General features: G+C 41.6%; 1 protein-coding gene and 1 long non-coding RNA gene across 9 annotated transcripts in view; one reads left to right on the top strand and one right to left on the bottom strand.

Annotated features, from left to right (window-relative positions):
- LOC308549934 overlaps positions 1 to 17,590 on the top strand; it is a 33,449-nt gene that overhangs the window by 7,819 nt on the left and 8,040 nt on the right. The window lies entirely within an intron of this gene.
- TTC28 (tetratricopeptide repeat domain 28) overlaps positions 10,618 to 17,590 on the bottom strand; it is a 463,914-nt gene continuing 456,941 nt past the window's right edge. For all 6 annotated transcript variants that reach the window (XM_081123100.1, XM_081123101.1, XM_081123102.1 and 3 more), the window contains one exon: positions 10,618 to 16,348. In XM_081123100.1, coding sequence (XP_080979226.1) covers positions 14,724 to 16,348 — 1,625 coding nt within the window. In that variant the 3' untranslated portion in view covers positions 10,618 to 14,723. The remainder of the gene's footprint in view (positions 16,349 to 17,590) is intronic.

Here is a 17,590-nt window from a genome sequence, read left to right as displayed (position 1 = left end):
TTTGGATCTCGGAGCAGTCAGAGAAAAGGGGGCCTTGGAGACAAGTTCAGGGGGTTAGCCTGGGACAAGCTGTTACTGCCCATTGCTCCCCTGGTTGCAAGTCTCTGTGGCGTTCTTGGAGCTTAGATGATGTGCTGCTGAGAGGGAAGAAAAGGGGGCAGGGAGAGGCACAGGCTCCTGGGAGGGGGGCGGGCCCAGTAACCTTTTGATCCTCAAACTGATGACAGATGTCTAGTGCTGAGTGCACTGCTGGGAACAGCAGAACTTGGCTGCGGTCAGACTTCTCAGTGGCTCAGGGCTGTGGTCTGAAGGATTCAGGGACTCCTCACATTTGTTTTCTGAAAGTCATCCCAAAGCCTTCTTAGTTGTTTAAAAAAAAAAAAATTAGAGCGAAGAGTAAAAGAGCTTTGGCTTTTTGTGTAGGAGGATTCACCTGATCCTTCCTTGGTGTCTGGGGTGGTTGGCAGAAGCACTCCACCAAAGAGCAGGGTGTGGGCCACAGGCCAAGACTCTGGGTACAGAGAGTGGCTGCCACTTGTCGCTGGTGTGGACTCAGGGAGTGTCTCAGAGAGAAGAGCGGCACACTGCTCTGTTCCATCCTCAGAGGACCCCCTGGGAGAAACTGTGGGAACGATCACAGACCTCAGGCTGATAAAACCCCCTAGTGCATGCAACTCCCTCATTTCCTTCCTTCGCCCTCATCATTACTCAACTCTAATTTTCGTTTCTATGGATTTTATTCTGCGCTTTTATTTGAAACATCTCAAAACCTTTGGAAACTGAAGAACGCACGTGTATGTGTGTCTCTGTGTGCATTATTGTAACAAGGACTTCCAAATTGACACACAGATACAAACAGCGTTTTCATGATTTGTGGAAAGCATTTTGCCAATCTTATTGCCATGTGGGTTTTCTTCCAAAAGAATTCTTTTATTACAGATTTTCAGAGAAAAAAGCCATTGTTTGCAACCTACTCTTCAAAAAGAATTTGCTAGATGCCAGATGCTCTTTTGTGGTCAGGAGGATGTATCAAAAACACATCCTTCTGTAGGAACTTCAACATCCTAGTGAATTCTAAAAGTTTGAACAGTCCCATATGCAATTCTGTATGTGTCAGGATCTGGGTAGGAATGTGGTATAGAGGGTTGGGAATTGGGATGATCTCAGAAAGCAACCTGGCATCCTCTCAATCAGTTTTGAAGTCATTGGCTTTTTTAGAACCCTGCACACATAAGGACTCTTACTGATTTTTTAAAAGATTAAAATTAACCTAAAAATTTAAAAAGCCAAAAGTTAGCGGCAACAAGCATTTATTTGATATGATATCATAAAGAATTGCAATCCGGGGGCATTGATTCAGGCAGAAACCCAAATTATCTACCAATTACAGGGTGAAGGCAAGGGGTTTTTATGAGAAAGGGAAGGGAAATAATTACATGAATAGAAGGAAGGGATTTCTATAGGTGCTAATAAGATTAATTTTTAGCTTTACATGGTGGTGCTGATTCTCAAGAATGCCCTTAAATTCCAGTCCTCTTAGGATGTCTGCAAACAGTTGTTTGGAATACGGTGTTAGTTTGGCCCAGTCCAAAGGTTATTTTGCCCAGTTCAAACATTCCAAAGGCTCACAAGGAGCAAGACCTGCAAGGCCTTTTCTCTGGGATGACAACTCCAACTCCATTTTGAAATGGCTCTGTTTATATGTTTTCTCATTAAAATCAAAGTAAGCATTCCACATAGCCAACCTAAATGAATTTTTCATTTCTCAAACAGGTATTTTTGCCCAAAGACTAGGAAAGAAACACCTCTACCCTATTACCTCTGATAGGAAACTTTAGACTCTTATCCTGTACCTCATCTGATATGGGTGCATGACTCCCAATTAAAAATACAATTTTTGGTTGATAAGTTAAATTTTTTTGGATGAAGTTGAATATATGTAGCTGTCTACAACTATGTGGCAAATAACCTACATATTATTACTCGTCAGTGCTGGTTGATAATAGCCATCCTACTCAGTCTTTCAGGATGTATTAAAGCTTTATCAGTTATTCAAATCTGGCCGAATTATCAGCTTTGTCTGGTTCCAGATGAAATTGATAGCCTTTGCTACACTGTCAAAACTAGCCAAATGTGTTGGAAATTACTTACTAATGCAGTGAAAGTTTATCTGATATTATCTGCATAGAGTTTCCTTATGAGTACATTTTTCAGAAAACCTGTTCTACCAGTGTTTTTGTTCTAACCAATTTGGATGGAATTTTTCAACTTAGATTATTAACATTTTTCAGTAAAGATGTTTCAGACATAAAGGAAAGAAAATAACATAATGCAAACCCACATCTACCATCTATCCTAGGAAATATAACATTATAAGTAGAGTTGAAACTGCTGGTATATTCTTCCAAGATTGTATTCTCTCCTTGTACCTGCCCTATAAATTCACTGTTATAATTCCCATGCATATCTGTAATAGACTGTTTTTCTCATCATTGTTGATGGGGTTTATCCATGTTCCTATGTGTAGATCTAGTTCATTCTTTTTCATTCTTGTACATTTCATCATTCTCTTCTTGGTAGGTATTTAAGCTGATTTTAACATTTTGCTGTAATAATACCACATGGACATTCCAATAGGTCTCTTCTTGTACACATGTATGCATTTTTTCCAGAATATATATTTATGAGTTAAATTGCTGAGTCACAAGGTATAAACATCTTTCCTAGCTGTTCTCAAATTACTTCCCAAAATGTTTATACAGTTCACAGGCCAGTGGTGTTGTAGAATGTCTTTCAGTTTGAGTTTGATGTTTCCTCGTGATTAGATTCAGGTTGTACATCTTTGGCAGGAATACCACAAAAGTAAATGCTGTGATCCTAGTGTATCCAATAAGGACCTTCATCATAAAGTGGCACACGATTCCAATTTGTCCCATTTCTGATGATGTTTATTTTGGTAACTTTGTTAAAATGATGTCTGCCAGGCTTCTCTATGTTAAGTTACCCTTTTTTCTCTTTGTAACTGGCAAATATTTTGTGGAGAGCTACTTTGAAACAATGTAAATATCCCATTCTCCACATCCACTTCCAGCCATGTTGGAATAACAGGATCCAGACTCCCCCTAAGGTCTTAAACAATAATGAAAATCTGACAGAATATGGGAAATAGTAGTTCAGAGACATTGGATGCTAAGCAATGCTAGATATTGATCTCTCAAATGAGGTGAGCCCCATGATTGCCCCAACTTACTGCCAGGCCTCATCACAGGGAAGGGGAATTCATAAAAGCTCAGTGGCCTCTGAGTTGAGCTTAAGGATTTGGGGAGGTCAAGGCAGCTAGAATTCACAGGACAGAGTATCAGAGAAGAGATAGCTACATAGAACACTGGGGATCTGCAGAGAGTTCTCAAGCCTTTGGCACATTTGTGAGGAAACTACCTGAGACTGGGGATAGGGCCACCATAATGAACAGACAGAACAATGTGAGGAGCTCACGGGGATGAAAATAGTTCATGTTGCCACCAGCTAGAGTGGAGAAACTTCATGATAATATAAGGCATTGGATAGATTCTCAGAAGAAGTCACCTGGGTGGAGCTGAATTAGCCTTGGACTAGAGGCTGCTCAGGTTCTAACCTAACTAAACTTAAAGGCAAGCCCTGAAAAGATCAAATTGTTTCCAAGTAACCATGTCCCAGAACAAAGCATAAGAATATTTAAAGGAGTACCCTCCTCCTAAAAATCCCGCAACGTGAAAGTTACAATGTCCAGCATCTAATCAGTAATTACCAGGGTTGCAAAGTAGGAAAATAACCTTTACTGAGGAGAAAATTCTTTCAAAACTGACAAGGAAAGTCACAGATGATAGAATTAAACGAGGACACTAAAACAGGAGTTATAAGTATACTTAATATTTCCCAGAAGATGAGAGCATGAACATGGTAAGGAGTAACATGGAAACATCTTTAAAAAACTTTTTTTCTACAGATGGAAACTGTCTTGTTCTTCATCAGACTTTCATTTTTTAATATCAGTATGGACTTACGATTTCCTTTTTTATTCAATGCGGTATAATTTGCTACTAGCATATTTATTTTGATATTCAAATTGTACCTGATCTGGCCAGTGGGAGCCCCTTTAAGTTGTCCTCTGTACTTTTGACATGGCCCAAACAGTCTTGGTGTACTTTTTAACTTTCTGATACACAAAATGTTCTACCCCTGGAATCAGCAATTTTCCAAGGAACCCTGGTTCCTTTTAATGGAGAATAGTATTTAGGAGCCCAAATCTGAGTGTTAGGTGTTTCATTCGTATTGGGGTGCTGCTACCAGGCCCTCCCAGTCAGAGGTAGGAAATATATCTGTATGTCTGTCAGTCAGCCATGAGTTTACATCAGTACCTCCAGTTTCAATCCAGTACTATTTGGGGTCATTCTGCCTTTCTATATTTGTAACTCCATTTCCAACAGTGAGAAACCTTACTCCCACTATCCTTAATATTTTGTGTATTTGTGTCATCTCACTGTATGTACCACATCTTTATTGCCATCACCACCGCTGCTCTAGTGGCTGTTCCCCACACCCTCTCAGGCCCAGCACCCCACATGGGGCCAGTATCACTACTCCACTTGGACATCCTCCTCAGCCTGCCTGAGCTCTGACATCCTGCATTTCCTTCCCCGCCCCTCAGGGATGCCCTCCTCTCCCTGATGGGACTCTTACCTCCCTGGGCCACTGTGCTCCTTCCTGTCTTTTGATACCTGCCTGGTTCAGAACCACCTCAGGCTTTTGTTCTGAATGTTTTGGGAGGGAGAGAGCTTAAGATGCTTTTTGATGTGCAGAGGTTAATTTCCTTTCTGGTTTATGATTTTTTGTGTCTTACTAAGAAATCTTTTCTTTGAAATCATAAAAATATTCTTCTATAAAGCTTATAAAAGTTGTTTTCACATTTAAGGCTTTAATTCACCTGGAATTGATTTTTGTGTATGGGTAGAAGTAGGGATCCAGTTCTTTTTCTTTTGAGATGGGTATTTATTATGAAATGGGTTATAGAAGTATTATTAAATAGTTCATATTTTGATCTATGGGCTATTGATCTATAAACTAAGAAACTGATCAATTTCATTTCTGTAATATCAAATTTCCATATATCATGGGTCTAATTCTGAGCTTTCTCTTTCATTAGTCTGGTTGTCTATTTCTGTGCTAATCATTCCCACACTGTGTTATTTACCATAACTTTTCATTCAGCTGGGGTCCAGTTAGGAAAACAAACCCCTGTAAGTATTTCAAGCAAGAGCAGATTTAGTTTGGAGAATTAGATGTTTGTTTACAAAAGCAGTGGCAGGATTGGAGGGATAAAGGTGCAGGAAGTGACTGCTACTTCTAAGGTTTGCCACTAACTTTCAGGGAGTCAGGAAGGTGCAGAAACTACAGAAAACCTCTGGAAATAATCAGTTGTCACCAATACTTAGGCTGGTGACTTACAGAAACACCTGAGGGTGCTGCAAAGTCTCACATCTCATCTGCCGAAGTCCGTCATGCATTTGCCCATCCTTGACAAAGGAGCACGAGTATATTCTTCTGCATCTCTTCTGCCCTCATTATACGAGTGCCTTTCATTGAGAATCTAACCAGAAACTTGCAGGCAGGGTCTGGGGAAATGTAGCTCCTGACATCAGGCCCTGTGAGTTAGAGGAGGGCAGGGAAGGGGCTGAGGGCATGAACTGCCTACAGGCATACTGGCACAGATTCTTATTAATTAGTCTCATTATCTGGTAGAACAGCACTCTCCCTCCGAGCACACACACCCCTTGTTCATACTGTCACGGCCATTCTGAGTCCATCGCATTGCCATTCAGACTTTAAGATGATCTTGTTAAATGTTATGAAAAACTCGGGACTTTAATTGGACTTATACCTAATTTTCAGACTAATTTTGGGTCCATTGACCCTTTATGATATTCAGGCTTGCTGTCCTTTAACATGATTCATCTTTCTTTTTAACGTCTTTTAATAAAGCTTTATTACTTTCTACATGAGGGTCCTGTGTCTCTTTCACTCTACGTAGTAATTCAGCAACACTCCAGTTCTAACTTCTGTTATACCATAGGTCCAGACATCCACAAATTAGGGCCATTAAATCAGAAGGGAAAAAAGTTTCAAGTTACCCCAAGTGGCAAGTAAGTGAACATGGAACTATAAAGTGGCCTGAAACTTGGCTGCATCAGGGGCTTTCTTTGTCTCTCTCAAGGGGCCTTTGCATCCGTTCTTTTCACCTTTCTCTGCTGCTGGCTTCCTCTGCAGTGCTGACCTCACATACCCGTGCTGGTCCTACTGACCTGTTTCCATCATTACCATTTGGCTTTTACTGCAGCTGTAAAGACCTGATCTGATCAAGATTCCTGGGTTGGACTCATGAGAAAAGGAAAGTGATTGCAGGGACTTTTCCTGACGGTCTGACCCCCCACAGGGTCAGTTGCCCGGTGTGCTGTCTCATCCCTCAGGCCTGGGCCAAGGCAGTTCTTAGGCGGGGCAGTAGGGGAAGGCATGGTAATTGGCATTCTTCTTCAGGCTGTGTGAATTGTGTGTGATACAGGGGAGAGTGGCATCTGATTAAGGGAAGTGCACCAGCTTTGTTTTATGGACTTTTTAACACCTATTTTAACTTTCTGCTTATTTATCGTTTTTCTGCTTATTTATCGTTTTTCTGCTTATTTATTGCTTATTGACTATGTTCTATTTATCACAAACCTTCAGCAAATATTTATGGAATGAAACACTTTTGAAATAAATAAGAATTGCCTCTTTGCATTTTTGGTACAAAAAGAAAGTGGCTCCGTATTTCAGAAAGCTCTGTATTAAAAAATCAGACTTTGGCCAAATGCTGCCAGGCAGATTAGAAATCAAATTCATTTACCCAGTTAACTAAAAGGGTAAAGTCCGAGTTCTGCTGCTGGGACATAAAGTTACTTAGAATCATAAAACTTTTTACTTAATATATTGAAAATATTTATATCTTTAAGAATATTATTGTTCCCTGAAGCTCAAATGCACAGTTGCTACAAATTTAATAAATATTTTGAGATTGGATGTAAATTCATTTGAGAGGCAAAATGTTTCCTTAATGCCTACATGTCCTTTAATGTATTTGGACCCAGATGTTTTGGCCTCATTTGCTGGAGTGGATGCAGCATTAGCCTGTCAGTTTCCTGCTGTTTGCCATTATTTAGTATTATTAGAGGCTGTAAGCATGTGTACTCAATGGGGAAGTCGAAGAAAGGCTTTAAATTGAGAAAGGTACCAAGCTGTGGTCCCTATCCAGAAATTCTGAGATTAAAAACAACAAAACAAAGTGACTATAAATAAAGCATTAGAATGTTAACACTAAAAAGCAGCTGCAGTAGCTCAGAGCTGTCCTACTTACATGTCTTTTGTATTAGCTATCAAATGAGGTCCTCAAGCACATAACCAAATCTTCTTTAAGGGCCATTCTGTCCTTCCAGGGAAGCACGTAACAAAACATGTATTCCACAATTGGATATGCAAATTCTTTAGCAGTAACCGAGAACATAAATTGTATTTCCTAAGGTAATAAGGACCACTCTGTTGTGCTCATAAATCCTTGTATAGCTCTGTGTTAACCTTGCATCCTTAGATTTGCTCTATAGATTATTGTACTGAAGTCAGATTCTACTTTAACAGTAATAGCAGGGTCTAGCTCTTATATTGTTTCTTGAGAACTGGTAGAACTGGTTGGAATTTCCTTTACATTGATATATATATTGCATTGTGCTTGTAGTAGTATAATAGATTTACTTCTTGTCTAGTTACGGTATAAACCATAGAATTCAGCTACTCCAGTTCTCAGGGAAGTTATGTTCTCCATTACTTAGTGCTTATTAGTTTTCCATATGTGAATGTGTTTATAGATGCCCCTTAGGGCCAGGGCTCCACCCAGTAACTCACGTTCAATCTGTTTTCCTAGTTTTAAAAATACAGGGATTGAAGGGGCAATATTTTATTTAGGACTTTTGTCCAGGTTCATAAATGAAATGGACCTACTGTGTTCTTATATTATTGATCTTAGAATTAAGAAAAACACCATGAAATTATTTGAACATCTTTTATTTTTTGTATTTCCTTAAACAGTATGAAAGAGAGAGATTACCTGGCCTATGAGTTTGGTGAAATACATGAAAACCATCTGGGCCTGTATTCTTTGGAGAGTTGGGTAAAGGACAAGTTGTTGTGATTACCATTTCGGTTTCATGGGCTTCCGTTTAAGTTTTCTTGCTTGTACCAGAACTTTTAATAGTTTTATCCTAAAAGTGTATGTAATCAAATTTATTGCTGTATAGTTGCTAATGATACTTTTCATTTATTATTTTTAATGTTCTTACCCCACACCCTCCCTGCATCTGTCTCAGTTGGCAGTGCCTAGGCTGGGCTGCAGTAAAGAAGGAGCCCCACATTGCAGTGACTGACTACACGGGGAGGCTGGGAACTTGGGGGAGTACATGTGTGTCCCATCTCCCTGCCACCAATGTCCCCCCACCCTGACTTCTTTGCCATGATAGAAGCAAAATGATATTTCTGAGGTCCATATCTGACCCTCAGCTAGAGGGCCATGACATTGAGGAAGCCCTGGGCACTTGGGGATACACTCTGCTGTGGACAGTGAGGTGGGCAGTGATACACCCTGGCAATGTGGGCTCCAGCCTGAACCCTCTCAGTGAGGGAGGGAACCTGGGGTGTTGCATGCAACATGCAGGTCAGGGAGGCTCTTGGGAGCTGCCTTCTCTCTAGGCCATTCATTCATTCTTAAATTTATTATGAAATAATTCATATCTGTGAATAAGTCAAGTTGTATATAGTTACTTATATGCAGCTCCTGATTCTAATACCATGGCTTCCCTCCCTGACAGGGCACCACTCTCCTGCAGCTAAGGTCCAGCATTCCTTGCATTTCTAAATATCACAACTATGTTTGTATGCCAACACCATATTAGGTCTTATTTTGCATTTTTTACATCTATGAGCATAAAATTGTTCTTAGTATTTTCTTTTTAAGTCATGCTACATCTTTAGCAATACCCACTTTTCTCTTTCTCTCTCTCTCTCTCTCTCTCTCTCTCTCTCTCTCTCACACACACACACACACACACACACACAACCTTCCCAATAATTAGTATATTTTGTCTTTTTGGCAAACTTTGCCCTTCTTGATCTTCTATATTTTCTTAATTTCTGACTGTTCTTACTCCTCCTTTTCTCTCTGGGTTTGCCGTTTTGCTAACTCTTTGGATTGGTCACCTAGCTCGGTTATCACCCTTTCCTAATGTACACCAGTACACTAGCGTCATAGCGCTGCTGCTTAGGATGGGCAGTCCTTGGCTGGGGCTCATACAGTTATGTATTTTGAATATTACCACCCTTGAATATAAACATTTAAGGCTATACATTTTTCTTTAAAATGCCACTTTAACTGTATCCCATCAGCTTTCATGGGATTTTAAGTTAATTTTATTCTTAAGCTGTTAGATACTATATATGTGTGTCCTGAAAGTAGCATGTAGCAGAAATGGTGGCAATTGCACTGATTCCTCAGTATTTGCTGAGACTTGCTATGTGGCCTGTACATGGTCTCTTTTCATAAAATACTCCATGTGTGCTTGTGAAGAGAGTAGATTTACTATCAGAGACCAGGTTTCCTCCATTTCATAAGCCTGTTTGCTGAATTTGTTTAAACCTACCATATGCTTTCTAAATTTTTATGTATCATCTGTCACTAATTGAGAGTAGAGGGTAGAATCTCCAATTATGGTAGTGTAGTTTTCTAAACTTGTAGTTCTGAACATTTTTACTTTATGAATTTTAAAGCTATATGGTTATCTGCACACAAATTTAGAATTTTGCCTTTCTGCTAAGTATTTTTGAAACATTAGAAAATGAGTCTTCTTTGTTTTTATTAGTGCCTTTTACTTTAATATCTATTTTGCTGATCCTTTTACTGTCAGCCTTTTGGGGCCTTATGCTTTGGTAACTTTTTTTCCAAAGAGCATAGTTTCTTAAAGAGCATGTAGCATATTATTATCATCTGTCAGTCTCCTTTTTGATTTTTTAGTTCACTGAAATTTGTGATTATTGGTAATTTTATTTGTTTCTTTCATCTTACTTTATGTTTGTCTTACTTTTAAAATAGTTTTGTTGTTGTTCCCTCCCTTTCTCAGGATTGGTTTCCTTCTTTATGAAATACTTCCCTTGGAAGTTTTTAGATACAGGGACCTGGTTGTAATGAACTCTGTTTAGTTTTATCTAAATACTTATACAACTGTGGAATTTTCTAGTCCTCCAAGTATAATCACAGAAGATCAGAAGCATTTAGCATCTAAATAACCACCCACTAGCAAGTACCTAGTGCCTTGGGGCTGGAGAAACGTGCATGCAGGTTGGCTCCACTGTGCGCTCTCTCTGGCTCTCTTCCTGGTAAAAGTGAGGGTCCAGTGTATTTATAAGGATAAACCTCCAGAGAGAGATACAGGCTCATTAATGACACAGCAAAGACATCTAGAAAGTGTGATTTGTGTATAGAAAATGATTCAGATACAGCACTTAAAACCGAGGGAACTCATGCTTTAATAGACACTGAAATCACAAAGGAAGGCCAAGTGCCTTAGCAATCTCAATAAAAATATGAAGTTCTTTTTACATGATAAATTTCATAATATAAAAAGTTTAATGCCATCTGGAAACTGTAATTTACAAAAATGTCCACATAGGCCAAAGATGGCTAACTCTGCATACAAGGGGTGTGAGTGCCAAGTGGGGAAGGGGTCTGAGGAAGGGAGAGGTGACCCCATGTGTCCTTTACATGGAACATCTTTGAAGGTTCTGGCACAAACAAGGGCCCAGTTCACAAACTACATGTACAATCATTTTAGATAAAACAACAAAATATGTGATGAAATATTATACAGTTTTCACTTTCTGCCTACTTATTAAAAGCAAACCAGATTACTGTGTGGTATTTTTTCCAGCCTGAACTGAAACTAACAAAGTGACAATTCTTGTGATGGGAGGTGGCGGGACAGGCAGGCACCATACTGAGACTTGCTACTGTGATCACCTACTGAGTCACTGGGACAGACAAGGTCAGGATAGGGACAGTATGTGCAGCACCTGGTCTTCTGCTGAGACCCAGCAAGTATCAGTGTGGACCATGATTTTTTTCAAATGGGATGGATGTGAGAGATTTTTTTCATTCTACTACACACTAATGTGAATCAAAATTAAATTTTAGTATCCAATTGTATCTAGGTATTTTGACATAGTTAAAACTGGCAAAGTAGTTGAGTAGTTCACTGGTGAGAATTAAGATAGAGTCTACTACTACCTTGTTTTGTGGTCATACCAAAGTTTCTAGGAAAGGGAGATTTTATTGCTTGTGTTCAGTATATTTGCATCTGATGGAGTACAGTAGGGGCAGGGCATTCCAGTTTCCTGAGCTGAAAAAGAATTGTATCTGATGGTATCTGCATATGGAGTAGGAAAAATATTTTTGTAAATTTTACCCACATCCAAAGTGAAACAAAGGGCCAAAGACTATAGACGTGTCCTTCGCTTCTATCCATGTGGCTCAGGGTTCTCATGCATACCAATCAATTTTGTCCATAACCTGACACTCACTTCCCCTAGATTGTAGAAACAACACATTATTCTAATTGTGTTTTCTGTTATTTATACCAGGAGTCAGCAAACTTTCTTAAAAGACCAGGTATTTAGATATTTTAGGCTTTGTGGGCCAAGAGGCAAAATCAAGATTATTATGTAGGTATTTAGATAACCATTAAAATGTAAAATTCATTCCTAGCTCATGGCTATAAAAAAACCACATCTCCACCCGGCCTGGCGTGGCTCAGTGGTTGAGCATCGACCTAGGATCCAGGAGATCGGGGTTCGATTCCCAGTCAGGGCACTTGCCCAGGTTGCAGGCTAGGCAGCCGATCAATGACTCTCTCATCATTGATGTTTCTATCTCTCTCTCCCCCCCTCCTTTCCTCTCTCTGAAATAAAGATATGTTTAAAAAAAAACACCAAAAAAAACCCACACCTCTGACCAGATTTAGCCTGTGGGTTGTAGTTTGCCAATTCCTGATCTGTACAAAGAAATCTGTGAATTATACAATCTCACATAATTTTTAAGTGCATACTTTTTTCAGTGTAGCCTGAAAATTTCACTCTAATTTTACATCCATTTCACTCATGTAGAAAATACCAAGACTGACAATAAACATAAAGAAGTGATGACTCTACCGTGATTTTTAATTTGGTCCTATTATTTTATCGTCTTAGCTTTCCTTCATTGAAGCTTATATCTAGAACAGAAACACACACATACCATTTGGCTTTTCAACATGAGACTTATAACAACAATGTACGTAGGACTAAAACCAGGTTAGGGTCCACAAATCCTCCTAGCTGGCTTGATAACCCTGGGAAGCGGTCTGGTGGTGGAGGGCATGTGCTAGAGGTGGGCAAATGGGGCAGCACTCTCGTCCTCACAGACGGAGCACAGACCCCAGGCCTTTCCTCCAGGGCTCCTTGGCACTTGGGAAAGAGGCTGAGGCTGAGATTTGCTGGGAAAGGAACAGCCCAACTATCTACGTATGGATTCAGAAATTTACTGTGAGGTTCAGTCTTCATTATTGAGGACCTCATTTTGCTATCTAATGCACAGTGCTATAAACTTGGCTTTCATTTGCTACACTAGTACTTTTATTACCATTTATTTTTTTCCCTATAAAGACAACCTCATAATTGCTTGCTTGCTTTATAAAGTATTTCTCTTCCAGTGTTACATCAGGGTTAGAATGGGACATCCTTGTTGTTTGCTTTTGTCAGCATGACTATTGGGTTAAGTGCGAAAACCTGTATGGCATGGCAGAGAAGAGCACAAATTGAATAAATATTATCCATTCCTCTTTCCAGAGAACACTGAGGAACAGGGCGAGTGGTCAGTGTATGTTTATAAAGCAAGATCCTACCCAAGGTTAAAAACTCTCCCTTGTGGGTCTTGATGTTAGTGTCCCTCCTGCCAGGCTGCTCATGTTCACTCCCTGTATTGCTGGTGTCCTGGGCCAAGCCCACCTTTGTGTGATATACATATACCCTCACAGTGAGGATAGCAGGCTTTTCATTTTAGAATTACCTAAGAGAGGCTTCTTTAAATTCTCCACCTAAACTTAGTACTAATGTGATTTTCAGCATTTCATTTCTTTATTCAAATGTGTTAATGGTTACCCCTCCCTAGACTATTCTTTCGTCTCCTCCCAGCTGGCAAAACTTTTCAGTGCCCTGTCACAGCTGTAGGAAAAGTCCACCTTTGTTTTCTGTGACAGTACTTTCAGGGATATCTGTTTCTCCCTATTCAATATTTGGATGTAAATCCTAGCAAAGGCCCCATTTCTCAGGCTATGGACATTAAAGCCTTCTGTGGGAAGGGAAGGGGCTTGTCCTTCAGACGCAGAAGCAAGGGGAGCTGGTCACGGCTAAGATTAGGGTCCCTGTGTAGCTCACAGACCCGGGGTGCTGGAATTGTGGGAACCTGCCAACAGAGTTAGAAGTGGTTTTAGAGGCCTGGAGATGGGAAAAGAGAAAAAAATTAAGCAGCTAATAAAGGGAATAGGAGCTGGAAGGCTAGATTCTGGTTAAATCTAGTTAGCCAGAGGATTTTTGTTTGTTTGTTTCCTATAAGGAAATAATAATTTCAGTCTTTCCATCCCAAAGTTTGATAATTACTTATTGATGACTATTCAAAATTTGATATTTTAAAAAACTTTTTGAGCTTTAAAAAATAACAGCTATAAATGCAAAGTACTATTGATAATAAAACCAAGTTGTTTATCCACGTACAAAAAAGGTCAGTAACGTTTTAAAAGCACAAAGTTGCATTTTAAATCACAATTGCATAGTTCTAAAATGCCTGGATCCGAGTTACATAAATTTTTTAAGAAAATTCAAGTTTGGTTGACAGTGGGCCCCAAGGACATTTGTAGAGCTCGACAAAGCTGAGTTCAGGATGGAAGCACTGTTTCGATGTGAATTATTGCATTGTTACTGTGATATTACAATATCATGAGACCAAAATTGCTATATTTTAATTTCAAATCATTGGCATTTTTAAAACCATTATTCTGTTTTTGGCTAATATAACATTTTCATGTAGAATTCAAGTTAGAGAGATTTTATATATCCCACCCCCAACCAGCACCTGAAAGCCTTAAAAAAGCCTATTTGAATTTCTGTGTATAAAAGGTACTGCATATATACCTCTTAGCAAAATATGTGCTCCCTTTCCTCTCCCCACCCCAGAACCATGACCATTTTTAATACAAAAATCCTGTTGAAGAATCATGTCAAAGATGAGAAGCAGAGAGTTCAAAGGTAAACATTTGGTGAAGTGTGTAGGAAATTCCATGAGCCTCCTGTACCAATCCCACAGAAGTCCTGGATTTTGGTAAATCTGGCCCCGAGTCCCAGAGAAGCCACCAGCTGTGTTGTGTGGTGGTGTCTGGGCATGGTAATGCCCCTTGCCTGGAGTGCACCCTTCGTGAGGTGGCTGGTGGCTTTGTGGGGTGACTGCACTCAGACAAGGGAGTAGGCCGAGTGAACAACAGATCCTCTGCAAGGCTGCTGCACTCTGAGTCACTGGGCATAAAGATGCTTTAGCATTTGGAGGAAGGAAAAAATCTTCCTGGGGACAGAAACTTGTAGCCGTTTCCAGAAGGAAGTCTCAAAGGGCGTGTGGGAGCTGCAGCAGGAGGGCTGGCGGGCAGTGGCAGCGTGCTCAACGTGGTGGTCTCACTGTGCCAGTGTCCATTGGGAGGGGCTTTTTGTGGTGTTTCTCCGTGTTGTTGCAAAGACAGCTCCTTGAGCTCAAGCTTGTCTACTCCTTCCTCCTTCTTGTTGTGCCGAGGTGACAGATTTAATAGACTGAGGACATCTCTTTTGGAAGTCATCGTTCCAGGGGTCCCCCGGAATATTTTCATGGGTCCTGTGGAATGCTGGGGTGTACTCTGCCAGAACATCTTCAGGTTGTGCACAGCCTGCACCTTTTCATCAATGGCTGCCATTTTCAGTTTGTCTATGTCGGGAGCATCAGCTGGACTTGAGCGAGCGGAACCAGCTGAGGAATAGGAGAGAGCTGGGGACGGTGCACTACCAGCAGGAGAGTGATGGCCTGAGCTTGGGGACATGTTCCTTGGTGATTTGGAAATGTGGGCACTGTAAGGAGAGCTGGGATACTTCAGTTTGAAGAGAGGCTGGTCAGTCAGGGAAGTCTGGGAGTCAGAGCCAGGGGATGGCCGGCCGCTGTGCTGGCTTGGGCTGTCTTTGATGGACGCCTCCGAGGTGGTGGGGCTGCTATATCCTGAACTCACCTTGGGCAGGGATGAGCTTCTGGCTGGGGGCTTTGGTTTAACAGTAATTGGTGATGGCTGACTCTTCTGATGGGAGAGGGTAGGCCTGCTGAACGCACTTGTTTCTGACGCTCTGAAGATGGCAGCGTTATTTGGCATGGAAATGCCATCTTCTGGGTTGTTACTGGTCTGACTGCCACCCCTTTGAAGACGCTCCACTGCAATAAGATGACTTTGTGTCTCCTCTAGAATTTTCTGGGCCAACTCTTGTGGATCAAGCTTTGGGTTGCTTTCTTCTTGGGATTTCACGGTACTGTCTGTTTCTGTGCTAGACTGGTCTGATTCTCCCGTATCTGAACTTGCTAGTTTTCCAACCTTTTGGAAGGGTGAGTTTGGGCTGGGAATCAGAGTCATTTTAACTGGAGAATTTGGAGTGCTTATGCTCCCCTTGGAGCTTATTGAAACTTTCACACCTCCAGTTGTACCTCCTCGGGATTGTTTGTGATCTGGTGAGAAGCCTGTCTTTCTGTTTTCTTGGTAAGCTGTCAAAGGCTCAGTGCTGATGATGGAAAACCCTTCATATTCTTCTTCTTCTTTGCTGCCTGCAGGGCGGGTCTGGGGGGACAGCTGGCTCCGAGGCAGGGTGGATCGCTGTGGGTAAGCATTCTTGGACCTGTCGTAGTCCTGCCGTCCTCGGGGGCCCCCACCTTCTGACCCACTCTCAGGCTTAGAGACAAAGCTCATTGAGGAGGCAATGGAGCTCAGACTGTACACAGAGATGGCGTCTGAGGCGATGCTCTCTGCACCGGTGGGTGAGAAGGGAGGGTGCTGGTAGCCCAAGGGCAGGGCATTGGAGACAGACTGGGCTGAGGCCAGGGACTCCAGGGAAGATGAGCTGTCAAGGCTGAGGCGCTTGGGCAGCTCTGTAGAATCTAAGACAAAACGTATGCGCCCAGAGGGCAGTTAGAATTCTACATGGTTTTGATTTTTCTTCTTTATATGCATAGAAGCTAGCAGAGAATTATACAAGTGCTACTTATATACAACTTGAACTCATCTTATAATCCTGAGAAACACAGTCCTATTAGAAAAAGGAAATCTTTTCTTTTTCTGTCTCCTAGGGACAGAAACACCCTAGGAGACCCCACAGCCCTGCAGCTGACCACCATGCACTCTCCACTCTGCCCCCTATCTCCTAGGACCCCACATCTGCTCCTGCTCTGACTGGAGCCTTTGGGCAATCTGTGATGTCCCCGTCCTAGAACCAAACCCACCATCCCTCCAGCTCCAGCCCCATCACTGCACATTCCAGCAGCCTCCTCAGGAGTCACTCTCCACAGTCTCTCTTCCCACTTTGTCTTCCCAGCTCCATTCAGGCTTTTGTCCTCCCAGTTCTTGTAAAGGTCACCAGTGATGTCCATGCTACCACATCAGTGTTCACAGTTCAGTTCTGCATAGTCAGTGGCACCCTGCCTTCTATGATGGCTCCTTCTCAGACCCCTCCTCATCTTTGTGACCTCTGAACCCCGGTGTGCTCACCGGACTCAGCCCTCTTCCCCTTGGACCTGTATGATGCCCCATGGTATTATCTCCACCATGGCTTCTCCCTGAACTCCAAACTCGTATAACCAGCTGCCTATGTAGGTGCCTAACGGATACTTCAAAACTGAGTAGTATGTCCACCCTGGCTGGGTGGCTCAGTTGGTTGGAGCATCGTCCTGGACACCAAAAGGTTGCAGGTTCAATTCCCGGTCAGGGCACATACCTAGGTTGTAGGTTTGATCCCCAGTTGGGACGTGTATTGGAGGCAACTAATCGATGTTTCTCTCTCAGATCAATAAAAACACATATCCTCGGGCGAGGATTAAAAACAAAATGAAACTGAGTATGTCCAAGGTGAAACTCAAACTCATTCCTTCTGCCACTTTCAAGGTTTTAGCAAAAGGTAGTCCCTTCTGGCAGCTGTTCCAAAATACAGGGTACCTATCACTTTTGATCCTCTCTTTCTGTCTGACACACATTCTTCAGCAGACCCTGTTGGTTCTGCCTTCAAACCATGGCTACCCTCTGAACCAGCATTTTGTCTTCATGCTGCAGCCAGTTTGGTCCTTTTAGTATATGTGCTGCCGAAGCAAGCACCAGTTTGGCTCTTTGAGAAGGTCAGGCAGGCAGGC

The sequence above is a fragment of the Miniopterus schreibersii genome, assembly GCF_964146895.1.
Source record: "Miniopterus schreibersii genome assembly, chromosome: 20".
NCBI classification, from domain to species: domain Eukaryota; kingdom Metazoa; phylum Chordata; class Mammalia; order Chiroptera; family Miniopteridae; genus Miniopterus; species Miniopterus schreibersii.
This window is presented reverse-complemented; position numbering and strand designations above follow the sequence as displayed.